Genomic DNA, 25,695 nt, shown 5'->3' with positions numbered 1-25,695 from the left:
GCCGACTACAATATCAAAGTTATGTGTTTGTCTGTCATCTCTAAATCAACAGGTAACAAATATACGTACTCCTGACCAGAAACATCTGCCACAATAGAATCAAATAGAATAGAATAGATGCAGAAACGCACTAGAAACACTTGTTTACACCTAAACAATTGACAAACGCCGACTAAAACATAGAATAGAATCAAAGTTATGAGTTTGTTTGTCTATAAATCAACAGGTAATAAATATATGTACTCCTGACCAGAAAAGGCTGCAACAGTAGAATAAAATAGATGCAGAAGCCCTTGTTTACACCAAGACGACTACCAAACGCCGACTACAATATCAAAGTTATGAGCTTGTTTGTCATCTCTAAATCAACAGGTAATAAATATAGATGTACTCCTCCAGAAAAGTCTTCCACAATAGAATAAAATAGAATAGAATAGATGCAGAAACGCACTAGAAACACTTGTTTACACCTAAACAATTGACAAACGCCGACTAAAACATAGAATAGAATCAAAGTTATGCGTTTGTTTGTCTCTAAATCAACAGGTAATAAATATACGTACTCCTGACCAGAAGAGTCTGCCAGAATAGAATAATAAAGAATAAACCATTTACCGCATGAATAGAAGATCAGAATAGAAAAGAATCAAATCATCTGATTGCACTTGTCAATCCTAAGTCAACAGGTGAATAATGAACATGATGTGTGATATGTCACATAGAAGAGACTAATGTATATGACTACAGGAGAAGAACGTGCAATACGTCACCTGGTTTGAATAAAACCCAATAGAAAAGAATAGAATCAAAGTTATGTGATGTGTCATGTCTAAATCAACAGGTGAAAACTATGGATTACTGCTACTACCTATCCAGGAAATGATGTCCAGTATGTCCATGATGGATTACTGAACGCCTGCAAAATGTCCCCTGAAGAGACACGTACCGACCAGCAAGAGATGATAAATTACTGAGGTTGTCCTCGACCAAAGAAATTCTTAGTCGACTAACACTGATGCCCGGTTCAGACTCCATGATATCAGCCCGATTATAGCCCGACACGGCTGTCGTAGGGAATCGGGAACGATAAATGAGTGTCGTCTGCGAAAATCGATCTCATCTCGTGTGGTGTGTCATAGTACACAACAACCAACGCCACGTCTGGGACGCTTCATGACACCCCGAGGAAAAGTCTAGCCTCGTCTTGACACGCCTAGTGTGACATCTCTAACGACGTGTTCCTTTGCGTTGACCAATCAGGTGCTCTCCCCTTTTTTCTTTATTTTCTTTTTCTTTTCGCAACACGAGACCGCCAGCATCACACACATTCAACCGCCTCCCCGATGACGTCTGAACTCGTGCATGATCGTGGAATACGACGTGCCGTGATCGGTCGTGGTCATACGTGTAGTCTTGCCGGTCACCCGACCAAGACACTGCAAGAGTTTATGGCGCTGAGAGAGAATACATACATGATTCCACAGATCTGTAAAGCATCACTTTAAATCTGAGGTTTACCAGAGATGTGCTCACAGGTTTCTTAGGAATAAGTCATTCAGCATGAAAAAAAACCATAAAATAAACAACTAATCGACTAAATAAATCTGAGTCCACTGAAACCAAAACAACTGATTAGTGGACTAAGGGGGGACAGCCCGAAAAATGACCACAAAGAGACGCAAATCAACCACAAAAACAGGAAAAACCATCACAAAGTCTGTGTGTCTGGCTTCTATGTGGGGCCTTTTGCATGTCTGTGCCGATGGGTCCGTTGTCTCATAATCCGTCCTCGTCCTCTACTACTAGAATAGATCATTTTCAAAACAACAGGTGTAAAACTAGAGTGATTGTTTGAAATGTTTCCGACAGTAAAAGGCCCCACGCTGACTGAACAGGACAGATTGGAAGAGAATAGATGAGCTCTAAGGTGAGGAAAACATCATGCTCAGAAGTTTCAGCAGCAAAAAGCATAAAATATATATCTAATTGACTAAAGACATCTTTGTCAACTGAGACCAAAATGACACATTAGTCGACTAAGAGAGGACAGCCTTAGGAATGACCACAAAGAGACATAAACCGACTACAAGAAGACTCTAAACAACCACAACAAAACAGGTGAAATCATCACAAAGTCTGTGTTTGGCTCCTGTGGAGCCTTCTGCATGTCTGTGCCGACGGGTCTGTTATCTCATAATCTGCCCATGATTATGTTCTATAAACAACAGGTGCTCATAAAAGAAATCTGAGTCGAATGAAACCAAAACGACTGATTAGTCGCCCTAAAAATCACCACAAGGTGACATAAAGCGACTACAAGAAGAAGCAAAACAACAACAGACGTAAAACCATCACAAAGTCAGTGTGTCTGGCTCCTATATGGAGTCGCCCATGATTACGTCCTCTACATAAACACCAGGTGTAAAACTAAAGGGATGGATTTAAATGTTTCCGACAGTAAAAGGCCTCACGCTGACTGAACAGGAGCGATTAGAAGAGATCAGATGAGCTCTATGTCTCAGGGAAACCTGCTGGATGTGAATCCACCAGTTGATCAGATGTGAGCAGAAACATCATGTCTCCATATAAAAACTACATTCATAAATCCTTAACCTTAATAATCAGAGGCAGCTTTAAAGGTCACGACCTGGTGCGCTCAGTGTGACCTGCCCAGGTGAGGAAGCACCCGTGCACACACACCCCTCCACAATAAAACTCCCTGTTCATTCCTCTGAACCTCACACACACACACACACACACACACACACACACACACACATTGAGCTTCTGTCATCGATGGATGCACATGTTTTCCTCGATGCTCACACACACACACACACCTCGCTGCTCGCTCTGAGCGTCAACACACTGCATGGCTCCACACCTGCACGCGCGCACGTGCACGTTCAGGTGGACACACATGGGCATTAGAGGAAAGGTGAGGAGAGACAGCAGCAAAGCAAAAGACAAGCAAAGACAAGAAGACAGTCCTCTGTTGTGTCCCCCCCCCCCCACCCTCAACAGTCTGTCAGCCAACCGACCTGTTACCCAGCCACATGCACACACACACACGCAAGCACACGCACGCACAAGCCTCGACTCTCCTCTGGAAGAGGGTGTCCTCCTGACACCTTCAGGCTCACAATAAAAAAAAGAAAAAGACGCAAAGCGACGCCTGTGGAGCCGCCGGTCGGTGCGTCCTGTGTGCAGCTGTAAACATGCAGTGAGGAAGAGGAGGAGGAGGAGGAGGAGGAGGAGGAGTAGTGTGGATGGAGCCCCGTTACCGTTCTCTCCGCGTCGGGTCCTGCTGCTGGATGCTCGGCTGCTTGGTGGGCGCCATCTTCCTGCAACAATTCTGTGATTTCTCTCTTTACTTTCTCTTCTCTCCTCCGGTTGCTCTCTGGCTCTATGTGCACGCTCCTGAGCGGCCGTGCGCTGCGCCCTGACAGCAATGCGTCATGGTCGGCGTGTTAAGACAAAGCCATGGTCCGTGTGCATGTGTGAGATTGTGTATTTGAGCGTGCGTGCGTGCAGTGCGTGCGTCTCGTGCTTGGTCTCTCTCCTCCGCCGCTCAGGAGCGGTGAAGCACCGGGCGGTGGAGGTGGAGGCAGGTACCGGGCTGCAGCTGCAGAGGCATGCCGGGTGGAGTGAGGGGAACCCGGGCTGGATGCCTGTCAGATCCCGCTGTCTCTGTCTCTCTCTCTCTGTCTGTGTCTCTCACGCACACAGCTTCGGGTTTTTTTGGCACTACAGAAGAATTCCCTTCATGCGTTCCAAAAAAGAATCCAAACAGGCGTCAGATCGTTACATTGTCGCGTCCGCTGCAGCTGCAGCGTCTATATCCGCGGTGAGATGCCCGCGGAGGAGCGTCGCTGGGCGGTCACAGAGGCTCCGCGTTTGTCGGAGCATTTTTTCTTTCCTCCTCTGTGTGGCTGCTGACAGAACAGGAGAAAAAAAAAAAAAAGGACACCACACATCTCCGGTATTTTCTCCTCCAGCCCCGGCGCAACAACGCCACTCAGTTGCAGTTTGTGTGCGCGTGCGTGCGTGCGTGTGTGTGTTTTATTTTTTATTTAATTCTCTCCCTCTCTTCCTGTATCACAGGTTGCACTATTGCAATATTTTAACACACAAAAAAACACCACCCAGCGTGCACGAAGGTGGTGATGGGTGATTTATTTGGATGTAAATCAGATCACCTCCACACACACCCTCCTCTTCCTCCTCCTCCTCCTCCTCCTCCTCAACTGTCATAATAAACACATCACAGAAAATGTCTCACTTCAAAATCCCCCCCAGAAATAATCCAACTTTTTGTGCATTATTTTTGAGCATATTAGAGTCATGTTTTGGTGTTTGCATGTGCATGAATATGAGCCTCTGAATGTGAACATATGATGTGTAAAACATCTAAATTATCTGCTCACTTTTTCTATATTTCCATCCACTAACAGAGATTTTCCTGCAGCAGGCTTTGATGAGTGCACGTCAGTGATGGCTCATTATCCTCCAACAGAAACCTGCTTCTTCTTCTTCTCTATCTTTTTTTTCATTCATTTAAATTCCTTTTTTTATTTGAATGTATAATTCATTGTAACCTAATCGGTGTGCTGTGTGATTAACCCCCAGGCTGCAGCCCTGGAAGCTGAAAAGCCTCCCCTCTCTCTCTATATACCAATGACCTGTCAAGGTCAAAGGCATGCTGGGTATTCTCCACACAAACACGGGGTTACAGGCGGTGCTGTGGTGGAAAATAAAGGGCTGGAGAAGAGGGGAACCGTGACCTCCGGTGTCTGCCGTCGTCACGAGCCGAGCCGAGCGCCCGCCGGTCGACGACACACGTGTGTTTGTGTGTTCAGGAGAGGCGTCGGTGTGGGATTCTACCTCGTTATATGTTTGACAGCAGATGCAGTGAAATAAAAAAATACAAATGTTCAAATCAAAAGTGAGCTTTAAATAAACTGAGGTTTGTTTTTGCTGCATCGCTGGTTGCCGATTCGTCCGTCAGTGTGAGGAAATTCTCGGTAATATTCAAAAGCAAAGAGCAGCTTCTAAAACCTGAGAGGTCACATGTTTGACCCCTGGAGCCCTCAGCTGCTCTGATGTCACTCATTCACTCAAACGCTGGATTTTGTCTGATTAGGTGCATTTTTGGGGGATAAACACAAATGAAATGTGAAGATGTTTTGGGTTTTTATGAACACACCGAAGCCGTTTTTGCTCCCGTTTTGTGGACCGAGGCGTCACCTGCTCCCGTCTGGTTTGATTTCTCTAACCTCGTCCGGCGTCTCCGGCTCCGGATGAGGTTCGGCTGCTCCGTCTCTCTCTCTCCGTCTCTCTCTCCGTCTCTCTCTCCGTCTCAGCTCTGCTTACTGAGAGCAGTCAAACGGAGGCGACGTGGATAATGGAGCGTAATGTATAAACATATTAGCTCCCAGCTGTTTGTTGGGGGAAACATTATGTATAGAGAGAGAGAGAGAGAGAGAGAGAGAGAGAGAGGGGGATGAAGAGGGGCAGCGGGCCGATGATGAAGACGATGAAGACGCAGGAGAATATTTAAAATAAGGTCCTGAGACTCTGCGGCCGTTTGAAATCCAGTCACAAATAATCAAACCTGTCTTGGTGAAGTTCACCTTTTAAAAGAGCTCATTGTCAAACTGTGGTCTGGGGCCCTCAGAGGGTCCTGGAGGAGTTGTGACGGGGCCCCCAGCTGTCAGATGACGACATGGTTAAATTCCTGCATGTATCAGAGAAGGTGTCAAACCACGACTCTAATCCTCACACATATGGACACAAACATACCCAGAATCCCCCCCTTCCATATGGAGGTCCGGGGGTCTACAGAAGCCCTGCTTTAAATAACAATGGGCCCTTATTCTGCTCCTATTTGTTGCTTTAGAGGGCCGAGACGCTCTCGGAGAGGCCCGGCTCGGATTTATGTCGTATTTGCTCCCCACAGCTTTTAGACTTTAGCTACACTCCATAATACGGAGACTTTTTACGGGTAATAAGGCAAGAGAGAGTGTGTGTGGGGTGTGTGTTCAGGGGCCCCCCCACGGCTCCAGATGATTAGAAAAAACAACCCTACTGAGCAGGCCGGACGGGAGGCAATCATTTAGATTCAGATTGGAGATGGAAATAAGAAAAATAACAGGAGGACGGACGGATGGAGAGAACTGTCCCCATGAAAACAGGTTGGACATGAAGCAGCCGCAGCTCTCAGGACTGACCGGCTGGGAAAACACTCAACACCTTCCTCCTTTTTCACTTCTCTATTTCCCATAAATTACCTCCCGTGTTTCCACTGAATTAGCAGAACCTCATCCCAGCTTTTTTCCACTGAATTACCTGAACTTCACTCCTCTATTTCCACTCAAATCAACGCAGCCGGATTCCTCCATTTCAACCTCTGTCTTCACTGAATACACACACCTTTATATATACTGTATATACGTCTTTACACAACTTGAAACACAAAACAAACTGTGGATATGAATTAAATCCTCTTGTGTGGCATCAACGTCACCAGATTCTCCTTTTACCTTTCAGGTTTATTAGAGAAAAAAAGCAAATAACTGAACTTCACTCCTCTATTTCCACTCAATCACCGCAACCGGATTCCTCCATTTCAACCTCAGTCTTCACTGAATACACACACCTCTATTTATATACATATATATATCTATATCTATATAGATATAGATATATATAGATAATTATATATATATACGTCTTTACCCAAGTTGAAACACAAAACAAACTGTGCATATTGAATTTAATCCTCTTGTGTGGCATCAACGTCACCAGATTCTCCTTTTACCTTTCAGGTTTATTAGAGAAAAAAAGCAAATAACTGAGGAAAGAGGCATTTGCGTGACACTGATAACGATAAATTCTCCAGAATGATGCAGTCAGAGGTTATGATGGATGATTTATATAAAGCTTTGATTTTAAATACCATATGATTGCTTCATGATAAAAAAAAAGATTTAAAAAAAAATATCAGCCCAAAGAGTGTCCACTGAGTTAGAGATGCCCAACTGTGTCTGCACATTAAAGTGTCCCATGCAGAAGCTGTTTGGTGCATTTTAAACATCTTATTAGAGGAACTTCAGTTTGCACTTTTCTACATTTTGCATGAAACTCTTTTTTTGTCCACATACCTCTGCTGGTAGGCGCTGATCCCCTGCACGCCCTGCGGGGTCCCGTTGGTGGCTCCGGGGACCTGGACCGGTACCCGACCACCCGGGGGTCCCGACACCATCCCGCCTCCGACCCCCGGTCCTCCGGGTCCCGACGCCGTCACCTGGACGCTGAAATCCGGGAAGATCCTGATCATGGTGTCCGATGCGCTCTCCGGGTCTAGTTCTCCAACCTTCCTCCTCCTCTTCCTCCAGACACAGACCAGTCAGTTACTGGGATCACTTCAGCAATAGAAGATCTTCTCTTTGTTGGTTTTATTCTATTATTCTAACCTTCGGACTGAAGAACTCTCAGGCAGATCCGGATCATCATGGTCCCGTTGAGGTGAGTCCAGTCCAGTGCGCAAAACAAACCAATCAATGGATCGATAGATGAAGTGAGTGGATAATGCACGAGCAGAAACGATCAGCTTTCCCTTTATTATTTCTTCTTCTTCTTCTTTCTTCTATCCTGCACAGAGAACCCTAACCCGTGCAGCAGCTCCGGATCATGGTCCCGGTGAGTCCAGTCCAGTGCGCAAAACAAAACCAATCAATGGATCAATACATGCACGGGATTAGTGAGTGGATTTTGCACGAGCAGAAAAGATCAGAGAGCTTTTCCTTTATTATTTCTTCTTCTTTCTTCTATCGTGCACAGATGACCCCGGTGCAGCAGCTCCGGATCATGGTCCCGGTGTCTCCGGTGCGCTCCTTCTCTCCAACAGTCAGTGTGATCAATGGATCAATGGATCAATGTGATCAATGGATCTAGGAGGTGATAATCTCACCGGTTATAGAGACAGAGTGTTGGTTGTTGTCTCCCGGTGCAGGAGCTCCGGACTCTCCGCTCTCACCGGCTCTCCATCCGAGGAAGGCATCCGGTCCACCGGCTCTCCTCCGGGTGTCTGTGCCGGTCCGTGGGTGTGTGTGTGTGTGAACAGCGGACCTGAAAGAGAGCAGTCAGTCAGTCAATCAGTCGGTCAGTCAGTCAGTGAGCGCGCGGCTCTCAGCAGCACGAGCTCAGCAATGACATTGGTGTGTGTGAGACACAGAGAGACACAGAGAGACACAGAGAGACAGAGAGATGTGATCCAGCAGCTTCAGCAGCAAACTGTGTGTCGGTATGTCGGAGCGCCTGCGTGTGCGTGCGCGCGTGCATGATTATATGTGTGTGCGCTGCAGAAAGAGAGAGAGAGAAATAAGAGAGAGGGAGAGAGAGAGAGAGAGACAGAGAGAGAGAGATTGAGTGATAGTGCTGTTTGTTCAGATGGAGGACATTTACTCTCTTTATTGTTCTGAATATCTCAGCAGCTGTAAACTGGACTTTTATTTCTAAGGGATAATAAAGATAATAAAGAACCAGTTTTATAGTTTTATAGGAAAATGTCCCTTTTTTTATTCCTTGTATGTTTCTGCTCTGCAGCGTGTTTCACATCATTACAGTCTTCAAACGGACCTAACAGGTTAAATAATAAAAACCCCAAAACGTCCACCTGCAAAGAGAGTTTAAAACTCAACACACTTGAAACCAAACTCGTCTCAGTTTGTCAGCTTTGTGTCAGGAACAGGTTTCCAGAAGGAAGAGGAGAACTCTCGGACTGACTTTGCAGGATTGTTCTGCGCGTAACGCACCAAACAAACCACCTAGAAGATTTAGGAGGATTTTGTGCCAAAAACATAAAGACGCACAGAGCTCCAGTGAGAGGTTTAGTGTGTGAGAGAGGAGTGTGTGTTTCCTTCATCATGTGTGTGCGTAAAGTGTTTCATCTGATCTCAGAGCTCAGAGCTCCTCTCTCTGCTCACTGGAGCTCCGTGTGTGATCAGACTCCAGAATAAAGTCACATTCACTCACACCCACACTGTCTCCTCCCACCTCTCCCTCTCCCTCCCACCTCTCTCTCTCTCTCTCTCTCTCTCTTTTCCTTTTCTCCACCAAAATAATCAGAATGATTTCAATCATGTAAGAAAATATCGAAAATATTGAGTATGGCAATATTATATTTTGTGATACTTTATAGATTCTCATATTATCTATTTTTAATTAATTAACAGTTTACACAGTCAATACTTTATTTCATTTGCAAAGAGGTGTGTCCTCTCCAAGTAGAGCTGTGATGTTACAGCGACTGTGATAAATGCACATGTCACTGTTCTGATTGCAAAAAACAGTAAACGTTTTAACTCAGATTTTATGCATGTGCTGGTTTGTTCTTCATACTATGACAAAATTAAATTTATTAAAAATCGGAACCCCTGTATTGTGACTTGTATGGTGTCGCTAGATTCTTGCCAATACACGGTCCTAAGAAGTAGTAGTAGTAGTATTACTACTAGTAGTAGCAGTAGTACAACTAGTGATAGTGGTATTAGCAGTAAATAGCACTTTAAGTGGATAATATTAGATGAAGTTGATGTAAGCCTACTTGCATGATTCTTTGCATGATTCTTGCTCTGGTTCGGGGTTGTATCCACATGGTTGAATGTTGTGACTCGCTTTGGAGTAGTAGTAGTAGTAGTAGTAGTAGTAGTTGTAGTAGTAGTAGTAGTAGAAGCCTATTGTTGTTGTGGCACAAGACAATTCAGAAATCGACAAAAATGACACATGGTTTTTGTTCTATTTATTTATCCTCACTCCGTCCTCACCATCGAGTACCTGCTGCTCCTTTTAATGTAGCTTCTACTGAGTGTTGTGTTTTTATCTAAATGTATTTTAATGTATGCCGTCTACATGATGCGTCTTAATGTTTGCACGTACAAACCAAAGACACAATTCTGCCTTTCTGCCCCCTCGGCGTCTGATACCGACGCACCAGGCGTTCAACTAACTCCACTGTGAACCCATCCACGTCATTATTACATGCCTAGAGCAACTGATGTACAAAGAGAGAGAAAGTCTGCATAGGGAGGATGGACGGGTCCAACAAACACAGGGCTTTCCCCCTCCAGGAGACCACTGTTCAAGCCAATGTTGTTACTGTTACTAATAATGTTACACAACAAATTGCACTTTGCGTGTAACGAGCTGAAACTGACATAGAGTATAGAAGCAAAGAGACAAAACTGTGGTGTTTTTTGACAAGTCGCTGCCGCCATTTTGGACTGAAAACACTTATTATATTTAAAATATTTTATTGTTCAACACAGGCCATTTCGGTAGAATATGACGATAGAATAGGAATCATTTTGTTTTACTTTTGTACGGCACGTTTTAGGCGGACGTTTTAGTGCGCGTTAGTTGCTTTCAGTCCGCAAGGCGTAAGCGTAGCTCTGCTGCTGGGCGCTGACGCTGCGATGGAACGAACAATCGACTTTGACTTCTTGGCGATACACGTTCTTTGATGCCAAAACTTTAGCCTTTAGCAAAGTGAGCTAATGAGCTGACCTGAGAAAAACTCTTACAAACAGTGGATGAGAACACATCAGTGACATTTATCTTGTTCCTTCTATTCGGTTTGTCTCGTCCGTCTGAGCTCTGCCTCCGAGACACAGAACTAAAACTCTCATTTGCATCCTGACATTTCCAGCGCAGGGAATCGAACCCCCGACTCCGGCGGTTTTACTGCTCTCCTCCTCCTTATTGAGCCACCCAGGACACATTTTCAATATTTCATCCTCCTCTGGACCCGCCGGAGGCCCCCCCCCCTGCCGGACCCCTGCTGGGACTCTGAGCCTCGCTGTGAGAGCCCCTAATAACCAACAGTTCTCGTCTGTCCTCCCAAACAAAGCATCGCACTAATAAAACGTCCCAATTGAGCTGATTAAATAGCAATAAAAAACACACAGCTCGCCACTCTGCCAGCCTGCAGTCTAAATTGGATCGCAGCTCTAACCAGCAGCTCCTAATGAAAACCACCGCTGCAACCCAGCCTCGCTCTCACACAGTACAGTTTACCCCCCCCCACCCCCCCCCACCCCCCACCCCTCTCTCTGTAATGGAATCAAATGAATTGGACTGCAGGTTCCAGGGGAGACATGCTGGACCCCCTTATAGAATTAGGACTGAGCGGTATGTGTGTGTGTGTGTTTTCTAAGTATGACCACATCACTCACTAACTCATGATGTGTGTGTTCGTGTGTGCAGAATGCATCTGACATAATATGCATCCGCAGTGTGTGTGTGTGTGTATGCGTGTGTGTGTGTGTGTGTGTGTGTGTGTGTGTGTTTACATTACAGGCTGTGTGTTCTGGCTGTATTAGTGAGCTGTGACCAGGTAAAGTACAGCAGACAGAATCAGGACAGTCAACCTGCTGTTATCCCTCAGGACAACACGCACGCACGCACGCACGCACGCACATACCCTGTGCTCCTGCAGCAAAACAAACAAACATTTTCTCCTTCTGTCGTGGTGCGTTCAGGGACATAGACTGTATATAAGAAGTGGACGTAGTCATCGTGATGTCACCCATCGGTTTGTGGACTACTGTTTTGAGGCCTCAAGTTCGGTATTTTGGCCGTCGCCATCTAGGTTTTATGGCGTTGCCATCTTGCAGTGTGTTCCAATCCACGTACTTCCGGAAGTACACTGCAATGTAGTGCACTGTGTGCACTCTGTACATACTTCAGTAGTGCGTGAATTTCAACGGGGTAGGGTCGTCTCAAATCGAATACTCTGCGCCGCACCTACCGGTAATGACAATCGCAACATTTCACTGCGGCTTGCTTCCCGCCAAAATATCGTCTTCTTCTTCGGGGTTGTACGGCAGATGGCATCCTTTGTGTCCTGCTGCCTCCTTCAGGTTTTACTCGCCAAAATATCTGCCTGCTTCGTTGATCAAGAAAACACAGAAAATTAAAGTAAAGTGGAAATTACGTTTCCAACGTCGTCGCCTACGCCTACGATGTGTCCTCCTGTTGGCTGAAAATGCACCGGTATGTTTACGTATTGTTTTATTCTGTTATCTACGTAGCCCGTAGACATCTATAAGGTACATTGTTCAGCACCGCAAAAGCTCCGGCATCATCTGCCGCCATTTTCACATGTTTGAATAGAGGTCCTGGTCCCGCCCCTTCCGCTACGTAGCCAAGATGACGACAATTGAGTGTGAAAAGTGTACAGCGTTCTACACTCAACGATTTGACCGTTTGGAGTACAACATCCGGGTACTGTGAGTGCACTGCATTTTGCCATACTACACAGTGTGAACGCACTTATGCACTCGAAATAGTAAGTGTAAGTACGGAAGTACGTGGATTGGAACACACTGTTGGTTTTATTTTTTTTCGCCGTCGCAGAGCCATATGAAAAAAACTATTTGACGTCAGAAATTTGAGGAAAAATTTCTGATTAAAAGCCAAGTATTAAAGTTACAAATTTAGTTTTGTTCTTTTAATGAAAGTCTTCAGTTATTAAATTCATCTCAGAACTCTTCGGGTCTACGGGTACGTTATAAAATGATTTAATGCCGTCACCTAAATTCATGAGAATACAACAAAACAACGAAACGCACCGTCACACACGTTCAAGTTCAGTATCCTTATCCACACGCACACACACGCACACACACACACACACACACACACACACACACACACACGCCATCAGCTGTCATCAGTTCCTCTGACTCGCTGTGAAACACAACAACAGTCAATAATTCTCCGTCATGTCTCCGTGAATCCGTTTTGGAGGCAGCAGCCTGTCATCTCTTTCTATTAAGCCGACCATCAGTCCGTTAAAGATCACATGACTCTGTTTCCTCATTTTGATTTGTTTTTTTTCCTCCTCTCCGTCCTCAGTGAACGACAGCTGGTGACAGACAAATCATCACTTTAGTCTTCAGAAGATCAGACCGCAGACAGAACGAACACTCTGTGTGTTCAACAAGTGATGACTGATGAATAAAAAGACGGACGAGTGTCACCAGCTTTCATTTTTATATTTACACTTTCTTCAAGTTTACACTTCAGTCCTGTTTCGCTTGATAATTCCTTTTAATGATTAAATAATTACCTGATTACATAAAGTTAAATATAAACAATTAATGTTCTTCTTCTGTAACCGTCTGTTAAAACACAACAACTCTAAAAGCTGTTTGCTCTGGAAGAACAACGTCCCCTTTCTGTTTTGTGTCGTAAAGATTTTCCTCCAAACTAAACAAAACAAATTGATTATCATTGTTTTTCAAAAGGACTCATATACATTTTATTTTTCTGTTGAATTGTTTAATTGGGACGTTGAATGTCCATAAAAACACAATTATATAAGACGGAGAAAAGCAGTAAATCCTCACATTTCTGCTCGTTATCTAATAATCTATATTTCTGTTGATCGACGTGATTTTTCTCTTTAACTTTTTGTTATCATGTAAGAATCCCCAAAACATCTTACAGCTTTGTGCTGTTAAGCGATGTAATGTCTCGGACCAGAGTCCTCTCACACCTAGGCCACCCGTCCGTAGCTCCTCAGAGGACGCCGATAGGTCCGTGTTCTAGCAAACCGGACACAGACGCATTACTTGAAGCCTGACAAGAAGGATATTCGTGTGAGAATTGATCCCACGATCCTCGTGTGATCTCGTGACATCGCGAGAATCCAGCTGCCGTGCGAGGTAAGGTGTCTGATGGTGTCACGTCACTTCAGACAGGAGGACAGACAGGTAGGAGGACAGACAGACAGAGAGACGGAGAGACAGAGAGAAAGACAGACAGACAGACAGACAAGAAGGAGGACAGACAGCCACTTCCAGCCGTCCAGATGACAGCTGAATCTCTCTCCCCTGTAATCTAACTAATAATGTCCCCCCCTCTTCATATTTTCCCTCTCCCCGCGTTGATGGATGGGGTCAGGCTGCGATTCCCCCGGCTGAGGTCAAAGGTCAACCCGGAGCCTCGGCTCTCTGCTCCACCACTGTAATGGGAGCTGAAATATTAGTCCTAAACGCCCGCGGACGCCCCGACGCCTCAGCACAGATGATGAATTAACTGCTACGAGGAATTACAGACGGAGCGCTCTGAGACACTCACACACAAAGTTGCCTCTCATTTCTTGTGTACACACACACGCCTCGTCTACACACCTCCGTATGCAAATGATTGATAATGGACATCAACTTTATGTCTTCTTTTTTTGTCCTTTCCCTCACACACACACACACACACTCACACACACTTCCTGATATGCTAATGATTGATGGCGGTCTGCGGCCGACGCTGGCATCATCATTGCTGTTATTTATCCGGCCGTTCGCCGTCTCGTATCAAATTGTTTTTTAAATGTCTTTTGACGACTGATGTGAAAATGCAATCAGGCTAAAACTCCATGAATCCATATTAACGTCATGTAAAAACGTGCACGCACACACACACACACACACACACACACACACACACAGTGACAATCATCAGGTTCATCACATCACGGTTTCAGGTGGTCCCTCTCCTCAAACTTTAAACTTTAAACTGATCAGTGATGTTGGTTTTCTACCTGCAGGACGTCCAGATAGATCATTTCCAACAGGGAAAAATAAAATGATAAGAAATTTCTATTGTTTATTATTTGTATGTCGTCTTGTAAAGCACTTTGTAATGAACTCGTTTTAAGTGCTATATAAATAACCTTTCTTTATTATTATTATTATTATTATTATTGTTATTATTATTATTATTATCAACCACACAAGATGCGTTTAACAGACTAACTAACATCCTACAATCTAGCGTTAAATATTACAGTCACAGAAAGGTGTGACTTCCTACAACACGTGGAGTTTGTTGCCAAAACTAAGAGCCAATCAGCTCTTTGATCAGGCGACAGCCAGCCCTTACCCATCATGCCCTCGGTCTTGCAGTCGGTGGAGAGCAGCCAAAAGGTTCGTTCAAGATGAGCCGGGCAATCAGCGCACAATGCATGCCGGTTAAATTTGCGTCCAACTTGATCCCGACTCGCTCTGACGTCATGTTATCTTTTTTATTCTATTTTATTTTATTAAAATTTTTATTATTTTAACACAATCTGCTTATTTTGTGTAGTTTATTTATTTTTACTGTTATTTTTATTTCCTTGTATTTTATTTATCTTTTATTATCTTAAATACCCATGTCTTATTGCTTTCTTATTCAATGAACTCTTATATTGGTTGTTTTGGTGTGCATTCGTCTCTAAATACATTTTTAACACTTGTTTGAAAGGTGTTATATAAATAAAGTTTGATTGAGTTTGATTGGTGCACACGTGGCCAACGACAACCTCACGAGATCGAGGCGGACGCAGTGTTTTAGAGCCAGGTGCCGCAGCTCTACATAGCTAAGTTAGGATGACGAGAGATGTATTTCACTGAACGGTTTCACACTAAACTAAATGATACTACGACAAACTGAGACTTTCTTGACTTGTAAAAATATCTTTTAAATTGACAATCATCATAATGTGTGATTCATGACGCCACTCAAACAGAATCAAAAACATATTTGTCTCTCCGTTGACTACCGTTTTTTTCAAAATAAGGTCCCATGGTGGTCCACCGGAAAGGGGCGGGACTTCACCTCTCTATTGACAGCTCACTGACAATCAGTCAACAGTAGGTAGGCCACTAATGTCACCTGTTCTTGCGACTCGTTTGCACAACGTTAATTAAAATATTCACGCTCCGGAGTGCGACAAATATGAGCAAGAAGGTCAAAGTTCACGGCGTAATGTTGCATACTGCCTGCAGCAGTACCTATTTGTAACGCAGATTGAAGGACACTAAATGTCAGTTAGTAGCAGGACGTTTCAACTAAAGCTGAAGTGTTTAATGATCATTCCAGTCTCACTGTGGCCACACACTTCAGATCCAACACTCACAAATACGATTCATTTGAGAATCACACACAGTTGAATCAGTCTTACCTGCTCACATGAGGCGAGTCTGTCGCTGCTCCACAGAAATCCAGTGAATCCGTTCAGGCTGAAATCAAATCAGAGAGTCTGACAGGAGACAGGAGACAGGAGGCCTTGAGTCTCAGTCTGCCTCAACACACACAGAGAGAGAGAGAAAGAGTCCTTCAGCCTCCAGAGGACTCAACCTTCAACGTGACTCCGTCCACAGGGTCAACGAGGAGACGACGTAAAAACACAGAAAACGTTCTGTTCAAAACCATCTGGAGCTAAAAACACAAGAAAGAAGAAGAAATAAAGTAGGAATCCTTTCCTGTCACTCCTGTCCTCTTGTGTCACTCTACAGGTGTGAATGATTGATGCCTGATCAGGTGGAGTGAAGGCGGAGTCAGAGACACAGCTTTCATGTGTAAAGTGAGTTAAAATACATCTGCAATTTGATATCATTATATTTAAAAATGACATTGCATTTAATTGTAACTTTACATTTGTATATTTGATGTTGTGGCATGGTATCGCAGCTGAAACCAGTTTTGTAGAATCATTTCTGAGTCTCCTGCAGAGCAGCAACCTTGATCTGCAGCTTTTACATTTTTCCAACAATGCTCGAGAGCTTCCTGGCAGCCGACCGTTCTCTCCCGGATGTCCTTGAATGCAACACTAAAGACAGTTCAATAGAATATTTTTGCAACTGCTTTGGACACACGATGGTAAAGTGAAAGTGACCTTTGTTATTATTATTGATTTATTGATTTAATAATAATACGGAGCAGACGACACAGAGAGGTGGAGCAAAGAGTAAACGCTGCATTCGGGTACTATCGGAGGAATCTCAGGTATATCTGACTTGATTAGTTTTTTTGTGCATGTAAAAAGTTATAAATCACAATGTCCAGGCCTTTTCTCCCGTAACGTGGTGATGTCACCAAGTAACACATTTGCTTGACAGCTAGTTTGGCGCGCCCTCAAACGAAGCTAGTTACAGCGGAGCTGGAGCGGCGTAATAAATAAAGAAATAAAGCGGTGTTCAATAAAACATGTTCTAGTAGAAACCCAAAATACAAGTATGAACCTGAAAATGAGCATAATAATAATAATAATATGTCCTCTTTAAACTCGTTTTTTATAATCTGGAAGTTCCTGAAAACCAAACAAACATGGATGATATTCAAGGGAATTAAAAACACACATTTCAAGGTTTTAAATCGTCATTGCACAGTATTTTTTAACCCTCACACGACCAGCTCTGCAACCTTTTTTAAATACAAATACAACACATAAAAAAGTTAAAGGGGACTAAATGTTGGATTATCTAACTAATTGCAAAAGACTCAAAAGCAGGTTTCAGAGAGGCAAAGAAGTTCAGATGGAGGAAGGAGGAAATGACTGGAGAGACGATCATGAAGTTGTGATTACAAACTGAAAGAAGGAACAACTGAAGGTCAACAAGCAGGAACATATACTGTATATGTATTTAAAACCACCAGAATGTGATGTTTTAACTGACTGTCCTCTCGTTCCAGTCGGACCAGGAGGAGTGTTTGAGGCCGACCGTCTGCAGGAGAACTGAACGGAGACCCTGAACCTCCTCCTCCTCACCTGCAGCAGAGAGAAGTTTCAGTGTTCATCTGCAGCCCGGCGAGCCGTCGATGCATCACTCTGATTGTAGAGAACAAACCCTTGATGACTTCAGCGTATTATATACATCCCCTAATGTGGGATCAGCTTATACGCGAATCTGTTTTCAATCTATCCTCCCATTTTCCCCCTCTCGTCCCCAGACTAAAGTACATTATGGTGCAGCTGATGATGAAGGGATGGTTCTGCTCATCAGGGAGAAGAGGAGAGGAAAATGAAGGAGGGATTGCGGAGGCTTTCCGCAGCACTACAAGAAGATCATTACAGCGCGGAGAGAGGCTTGAGAAGGTGCTTTACTCTCTGTGTGTGTGTGTGTGTGTGTGTGTTTGAACACACACGTCCCGTTTTCATTCAACAGCGATGCAAATGGTTGAAAACACGTCTCCATCCGGCAGCTTTCTAATAACACAAATACTTTAAATCTAACTTTGATTCAGAGGGTTTCAGTGAGCACTGATTGCATCCGCTGGTGTCACATCACCTGTCTGAACACAAGAAGAAGAAACATCTTAGAGGGAAGCTCAGCCTCCGACCCGCCTAGAAACAACAATTATCAACTTTACTGTCAATATCTACTCAAGATTAAGATTAAATACTTACAATCAAAACAACAAAACAGGAACCCTCAGATCAAAACCTGAGCTCCGCATGTTGGTCATCACCATCTTAGGTTTTGGCCGTCGTCATCTTGGTTTTTGGCCGTCGTCATCTTGGTTTTTGGCCGTCGTCATCTTGGTTTTTGGCCGTAGTCATCTTGGGTTTTGGCCGTCGTCATCTTGGTTTTTGGCCGTCGCCATCTTGGTTTTTGGCCGTCTCCATCTTGGTTTTTGGCCGTCGTCATCTTGGTTTTTGGCCATAGTCATCTTGGGTTTTGGCCGTCGTCATCTTGGTTTTTGGCCGTAGTCATCTTGGGTTTTGGCCGTCGTCATCTTGGTTTTTGGCCGTCGTCATCTTGGTTTTTGGCCGTAGTCATCTTGGTTTTTGGCTGTCTCCATCTTGGTTTTTGGCCGTCTCCATCTTGGTTTTTGGCCGTAGTCATCTGGGTTTTTGGCTGTCTCCATCTTGGTTTTTGGCCGTCGTCATCTTGGTTTTTGGCCGTCGTCATCTTGGTTTTTGGCCGTCACCATCTTGGTTTTTGGCCGTCGTCATCTTGGTTTTTGGCCGTCTCCATCTTGGTTTTTGGCCGTCGTCATCTTGGTTTTTGGACGTCTCCATCTTGGTTTTTGGACGTCTTCATCTTGGTTTTTGGACGTCTCCATCTTGGTTTTTGGCCGTCTCCATCTTGGTTTTTGGCCGTCTCCATCTTGGTTTTTGGCCGTCGTCATCTTGTTTTTTTGCTGTCAGCATCTTGGTTTTTGGCCGTTGTCATCTTGGTTTTTGGCCGTCGTCATCCTGTTTTTTGGTCGTCACCGTGACTCGTCGGTATCGTCAGTCTTGAGAGTCACATGGGACGTTATTCAGTGACGTTAACGCCAACCACGACCGTTTCCTAACACTAACTAAGTGGTTGCGTTGCCTAAACCTTCCTGTGAAAACAGAAGTTTATTTTGAAAGGACACTTTGCATGTAACGAGCCTATATATTCACACGCTGTCCCTGGTCTGTCCAAAAGGAGTACCAAGCAGCGGTATTTGACGAGTTGGGAGCAGAATGTGTTGATGGAGCTGAAGCCGACAATATTTCATGATATTTAGAAAGCCTATTAATTAACACACATGAATGAAACGCTGGTGATCTCAGATTCTCAGATGAGTCCGATGAGATCCAGCATGTCCTCCCTGATGTTATGAGGGCAGCCATCAGCAGTATTTGCTGTAAACTGGAGGACGACCCCCCTCCTGTCCTCTGAGCAGAGACTCATTCAAGCTGTGGACAGTGAAAGTTTTGACATTTAAAGCCTTTAACTAATCAGTCCGTCTGCGTTTTATCCTTTCTTTCTGACTTCACAGTGAGGGAGGAGATAATTTGAGCGCTCTGTCTGTTTGATGTACGGTAATCACATGTGATCTTTTCAACAGGGAGCCGGCCGTCTCGTTAATTTGACCGTCGGTGCGCGGCCGGACCCCCCCGCCCTACCCCCAATCAGGCCGCTGCCTGAAGAGTAATTGCGGAGCCACCATGCTTCGATGCGCTCGACCTTTACGACCTTAAAAGCCATTTCCATTTTTCTGACCACAAAAAAAGAACATATCTTGTTAATTGCAAAAAGGCAAATATGCTACCTCCTCTGCTCTCCCCTCTCCTTCCTCCTATTTGATTTCCCTTTGAAGGCAAAACGCTGAAAAGCATTTCCATTTTCATTCATCAACGCTTATCAGTCATCTGAAGGCCCCTTCAGCCACAATCAGCATCACAGCTCCAACCGAGAGGGACGCAACAATGAGAAACTATCAACAACCGCACCAAGCAATTTGCTTTAATGTGGAGTGTGTTTTGTTGCAGCTAACTGCTGTTTTTTTTAATCCTCAGACACTCTGTGAAAGACAGAAGGAGGTGTCACAGCGTGGCGTTGTGGCACAGTTAAATACACCGACGCTGAGCAGCTACAACAAATACTACCGGAGGACTGTTGAGCCAGGCGTTATACGTCCACCACACTAAATACATTCATTTATACATTACTATATGAATGAAGTGCACACAAACGGTGTTTTAATCACATGACCTTCATCAGGTTACACCACCTTAAACTGAAGTGGACGTAGTCATCGTGACGTCACCCAACGGTTTGGAAGACTTGAGTTCGCCATTTTAGCCGTCACCATCTTGGTTTTTGGCCATCATCATCTTGAAGCCTTGAGTTTGACATTTTGGCCGTTGCCATCTTGATTTTTGACCGTTACCACCTTGGCTTTTGGTTGTCGCCATCTTGGTTTTTGGCCGTCGCCATCTTGGTTTTTGGCCGTCGCCATCTTGGTTGTTGGCCGTCGCCATCTTGGTTGTTGGTCATCGCCATCTTGTTTTTTGTTCGTTGCCATCTTGGTTTTTGGCCGTCGCCATCTTGGTTTTAAACCGTCGCCATCTTGGTTTTAGACTGTCGCCATCTTGGTTGTTGGCCGTCGCCATCTTGGTTGTTGGCCGTCGCCATCTTGGTTGTTGGCTGTCGCCATCTTGGCTTTTGGTCGTCGCCATCTTGGTTTTTGGCCGTCACCATCTTGGTTGTTGGCCGTCGCCATCTTGGTTTTAGACCGTCGCCATCTTGGTTGTTGGCTGTCGCCATCTTGGCTTTTGGTCGTCGCCATCTTGGTTTTTGGCCGTCACCATCTTGGTTGTTGGCTGTCGCCATCTTGGTTTTAAGACCGTTGCCACCTTGGTTCTTGGCCGTTGCCATCTTGATTTTTGGCTGTCGCTAACTCGGTTTTAGACCGTCGCCATCTTGGTTCTTGGCCGTCGCCATCTTGGTTTTTATTTGTCTCCATCATAGTTTTTGGCTGTCTCCATTTTGTTTTTATATATACAGTATATATATTTTGGCGTACATGTGTACGCAAGAAACACCCAAATCTGCCGGCAGATGTCCTGATCACAGTCCTGCTCCCCAGCAGATGAACCCTTTCCATTTGAATGTCTTGTTATCTCCTCTAATCGTAGTTATTAATGTTGTGGGTTGATCCTTTAACAACAATCATTTGAAGCTCAGTAAGAGTATTATTCACGCGCTGCAGGGACAGAAACATTCTCCTGTTTGATTTGTTGTGATGTGGAAAGAGACTTTTCATCACCAAACAGACCAAGTTCAGCTCTAAAGGATGCCATCAAGGACAGTCTCTGCAATCAGGGACAAATTGATTTGCAGCGTGAGAGAGAGAGAGAGATGCTTACAGGCCTTTGGATTCAGCAGAGGTGAACACCACATCAAGGCTATTCCTCCTCCTCATCATCATCACCATCACCATCATCATCCCGCCATCTTCTCCGTGTCACAAGCAGCGTCTTCCTGTTTCACAAACTGACCTCCTTCTGATGAAGTAAACATTATCTAAATATCCCCAAAGTGTTTATCATCGGATCCAATCACTTCCTCCTCAGCAGTCGAAACTGTCCGTCTGTGTGCAGGCTGGAGAAAACAGAGGTCTGATTAAGGGCAAAGAAATGAATCTGTGGAAGATCAGAAACATGTTAATGATGCATTTCTGATGATTGGGGTTCTGACACGTCGCTGTTGTTTAAAGAAAACCTCTCAATGCCAGTTTTGACTGGAGGTTGTTTTTGCCCACTCTTGAGGGATTGCGTCCAAAACTTGCAATTAACATTCGCCAACCTGCCAAATGCCGGTTAAAAACTTAACGTGGGAGGTTGTCAAGTTAATAATGACTTTGGAGGTATTTTTTTAACTCATTCAACACATTCCACTATGGAGGACTGAACCTGTCAAAATAATAAAAATAAATAAATAAATGACTCGATAAATAAATAAATAAATAAATAAATAAATAAATAAATAAATATGTCATTAAATGCAGCAAAAATAATAGAAATATATTAAGAAAAGAATACAGAAATAAATAAGTTTGGGGACTTAAATAAGGGGTGAAATGCAAAGAGAAAACCGTGCAAAAATAAATAAATGAACACAAATAAATACATACATTTAAAAAGAAATAATAAATAAATAAAAACATTTTAAAAATAATAAAATTAAATACATATATGTATATACATACATTTATTACAAATAAATAAAAAGGGAAAATTAAACAAAAGAGTAAATGAATAAGGGAATTAAAACAAAGATAAATAAGTAAAGAAGCAAATTAAAACATATTTATCTATTTATGTCACATTTTATCAATTAATTAATGACTGTATTATTTCCAATTTTAATTTTCCTACATTTAATGACATTTATTTATTTATCAAGTAATTTATTTATTGATTGATTTTTGATTTTGACAGGTTCCGTCCTCCATCAATGAATCAGTTTATCAGATGCCATTTTAGATGACGTTTGCGTGTATGGTGGCTTCGTGATCGACACAACATGTATTTATTTTTAAACGTGCTATAATGTTGGACAAAATAATACAGACTTCCAAAAATACAGTAAAAACCAAACAAGCACAATGAAGAATTTTCCCAATAAATTAAGTTTTATTTGTCAACAGTTGGTTTTACATTGTAGTTAGCAGGAACCATGCAGTCAAGCTCTTTATGGCCGATACTAATAATAATAATAAAGATATTCCACATCACGGGTCACATACAGAGTTAAATAAACACAAACACCAAGCATTCCTCCCTCTGCATTTTACACCGAGGTTTCACACCTTTACATATATACACAAGCTCAACATGAACCTTGCTTTTCTCACTTTGTTTTTTGTTGCATGTTTTCATCACCTTAACTGGGAAAGCAGTGGTTTTAATTAACAAAAACAAAGAAGTAGTAACAGTAGAGCAAGGCACACAATTATATTTGAAAGATTTCAAACCCTATTTTGTCCTAGACACACACACCGATTCCCCGAACCCCAGCGTCACCGCTAACCATCGTTTCTAGAAAATAATAATAATAAAAAAGGAAACAATACATGGTACAGTAGTGGTGTACATACATACAGCAGTATTAATAACAACACACGTCCCCCAACAACAGTCATCAAACCTCAACGCAACAACACCGCTTCAGCTTTCGCCAACTTTGGTCGTGTTGCATAGATAAAATCCCGTCTTGTTTATTATTATTAGTTTTCATTTTTGGACTCGTGATTCAACCCTCGGTTCAGAGCACAGTGACTTCGTCCACCGACATAGCAGCAGGTACGTACATCCTAAAACTCATCGCCAAGTCTCCACGTTTATAATCATCAATCACAACCTCAGAATGATAGTTGGTCACATAAAGTATCTGTGCATCCTTCAAAGGGACGCCGCCTACGAACATCTGAAGACTCGCAGGATGACATGAGCTAAATGAGATGGTCTACAGCGTCATCACTACTTCCTCCCTCTGGAGAAAACTAAAGGTGCGTTCAGGTAGTTCTCATTAACATGGAAGTTGGACAATGTGTTGATAAAGTGGTATACAGTATTTAAACTGTGCTGACCCTGCCCTTCAACAAATGAGATGGTCTGCAGAGGAAGCACGATCACTACTTCCTCCTGCTAACATATACAGTTGGAACATTTAGATTAGGAGCCAAAGTGTGTATTCAGCCTGTCGTTTATTATTATTATTGTTTAGGCTGCACACGTTCTAATTGGCACAGCGGTGTGGTTTCACCTATTTTTACCTGTTCACTTGGACCGCGGGAGTCAGACAAAGAGGGTGAGACAGGCTTGGATGTTTTCACTTCACGTTACATACGTTAGTTATTCCAGTAAGCCTAAATTGTTGTTGGTAATTCCTTTCATTTAATAAACAGGAAAACGCATCTGGACTTTTTGGAACGAGTCACACAGTCAGTCTTAGCGACTTTTTAAGTGATAGTAGTCGCTACAAAAATTGTGCACAACAATTGTGCCAACTCGACGGACCATGGACGCTTACGGAGACTTTTTTGCCACTTCAGATCAGTAATCAAGATTGTCACTTCATTCGGAGGAGCCTTTGGAAACAGATTATTCTTTTGACTTGACTTCGAAGGCTTTGGAAAAATGGGAAACAGCTTTTAGCTGCAAGTATTAGCAAATGTTGCCGTTTCCATACAGCTTTTCTAATACTCTATACTCTGGAAACACGGCTAGTGTGGTAATATTTTTACCCTTCAGATGTTAAAATTTGTATAAAAAACAAAACAAAACATGGTTTCCATGGGTCAACAACTAAATCTGTCCTTTTATAAACGACTCTAATGAACTTATCGGAAGGACGACATTGTGCCGTCCGCTCTACAACATCAACATACTGGTTCCATCTTCGCTCCCAACAGACTAGAGTTCACAAAGAGGTCTTTGTCAGGTCAATGTAGGTTCTATAGGTTGACTAGGCGTTTAGTAGACTCTAGTCTTGAGTCTTGAGGTTCTGCATTTTTGGGTTTGGACTCCAAATCAACTCTGGAAATGAACGAGACGTGGACGACTAAATCAAAGTGTACCGGCGTGTTTGCTAGTTGGTAATGATTTTCTTCCCTTTGAGAACAAATCCTCAGTATTGCTTTCCAGTCGTGATAATACAGTTTACGTTTTGAAGTTCTAGCTTCTATAAATCCAGTGGGATACAACTTATTGGCCCCTTTGTGTCTTTTAAAGTTCAACAAATGTGGGTCCTCTAACAAGTCTCAATATTTGTACTTGATGTCTACAATCTTTTGCATCTCTCAACAATGACAGCTTTACTTTAACATAGTTAGCTCCTCCAGATTACAGAGGCTGTGTGGTTGTGTGATGTCAATATTACAGTTCATCTACTGAGTCATACGACGCTGCAGCGTGGTGCTGATACTACAGGATGACGAGCTACTACTGTAAATAGATCTACTGTCACAGCGACGCATTATGAATACTGACATCACCTGTAGACACAGATCAAGTGTTATAACATGCTACTAGTGCTGCAACACCGCTGCATGAACAGTGAAGATAACAGGGTGAACACACCTGCAGCGCTGAAAACTGAGGTACAGTAAGAAGTCATGCTAAGATGTGTTTGTGTCCACGTGGCGGCAGAACAATACTGAGGTAGCTCCAGGAAGCTACAGGAGCAGAGGAAGAAGTCTGGGAGGGATCATGTGGAAAAGAAAGAAAGAGAAACAAAAAGAGCGTGCTGGTTGCTCAAAGACGGACTCAGACTCAGCGGACGAGGAGGCACCACCAACCTTGTAAAATTGGCGGCGTATTTTTCACCTCGTGTGAAACAGGCGGCACGCTCGAGCAAGTAAAAGTAAAATCCCGTTCTTACTACTCTCCAGTTCTGATATAACTGATACTATTGCATCTACGATAACCTCTTCAGGAGCCGCCATCGTTGTTTAGAACAAACAGTCGCCTCTCACACCTGTAGCCACCTGTATCCACGCCCGTAGCCGAAGTCAACGTCGATTTATTATTATATTATTTAACCCAAACCACCATCTTTTCCTAAACCGAACCAAGTTGATCTTGAGCGGAAATTGACACGC

General features: G+C 43.5%; 1 protein-coding gene across 4 annotated transcripts in view; it reads right to left on the bottom strand.

Moving 5' to 3' along the window:
- Nucleotides 1-16,256, bottom strand: part of LOC119504491 (neuronal PAS domain-containing protein 3) — a 317,816-nt gene extending 301,560 nt beyond the window's left edge. For 2 of the 4 annotated variants that reach the window (XM_037796621.1, XM_037796622.1), the window contains exon 1: nucleotides 3,285-3,938. In XM_037796621.1, coding sequence (XP_037652549.1) covers nucleotides 3,285-3,340 — 56 coding nt within the window. In that variant the 5' untranslated portion in view covers nucleotides 3,341-3,938. Of the gene's footprint in view, nucleotides 1-3,284; nucleotides 3,939-7,163; nucleotides 8,329-16,009 lie in introns of those variants that run through there. The other 2 variants (XM_037796620.1, XM_037796619.1) reach the window with 2 other exon arrangements.
- Nucleotides 16,257-25,695: the final 9,439 nt, after the last annotated feature.

The sequence above is a fragment of the Sebastes umbrosus genome, chromosome 16 (assembly GCF_015220745.1).
Source record: "Sebastes umbrosus isolate fSebUmb1 chromosome 16, fSebUmb1.pri, whole genome shotgun sequence".
Taxonomy (NCBI): Eukaryota; Metazoa; Chordata; class Actinopteri; order Perciformes; family Sebastidae; genus Sebastes; species Sebastes umbrosus.
Note: the sequence above shows the minus strand (reverse complement) of the source record. Positions and strands in the feature narration are given on the sequence as shown.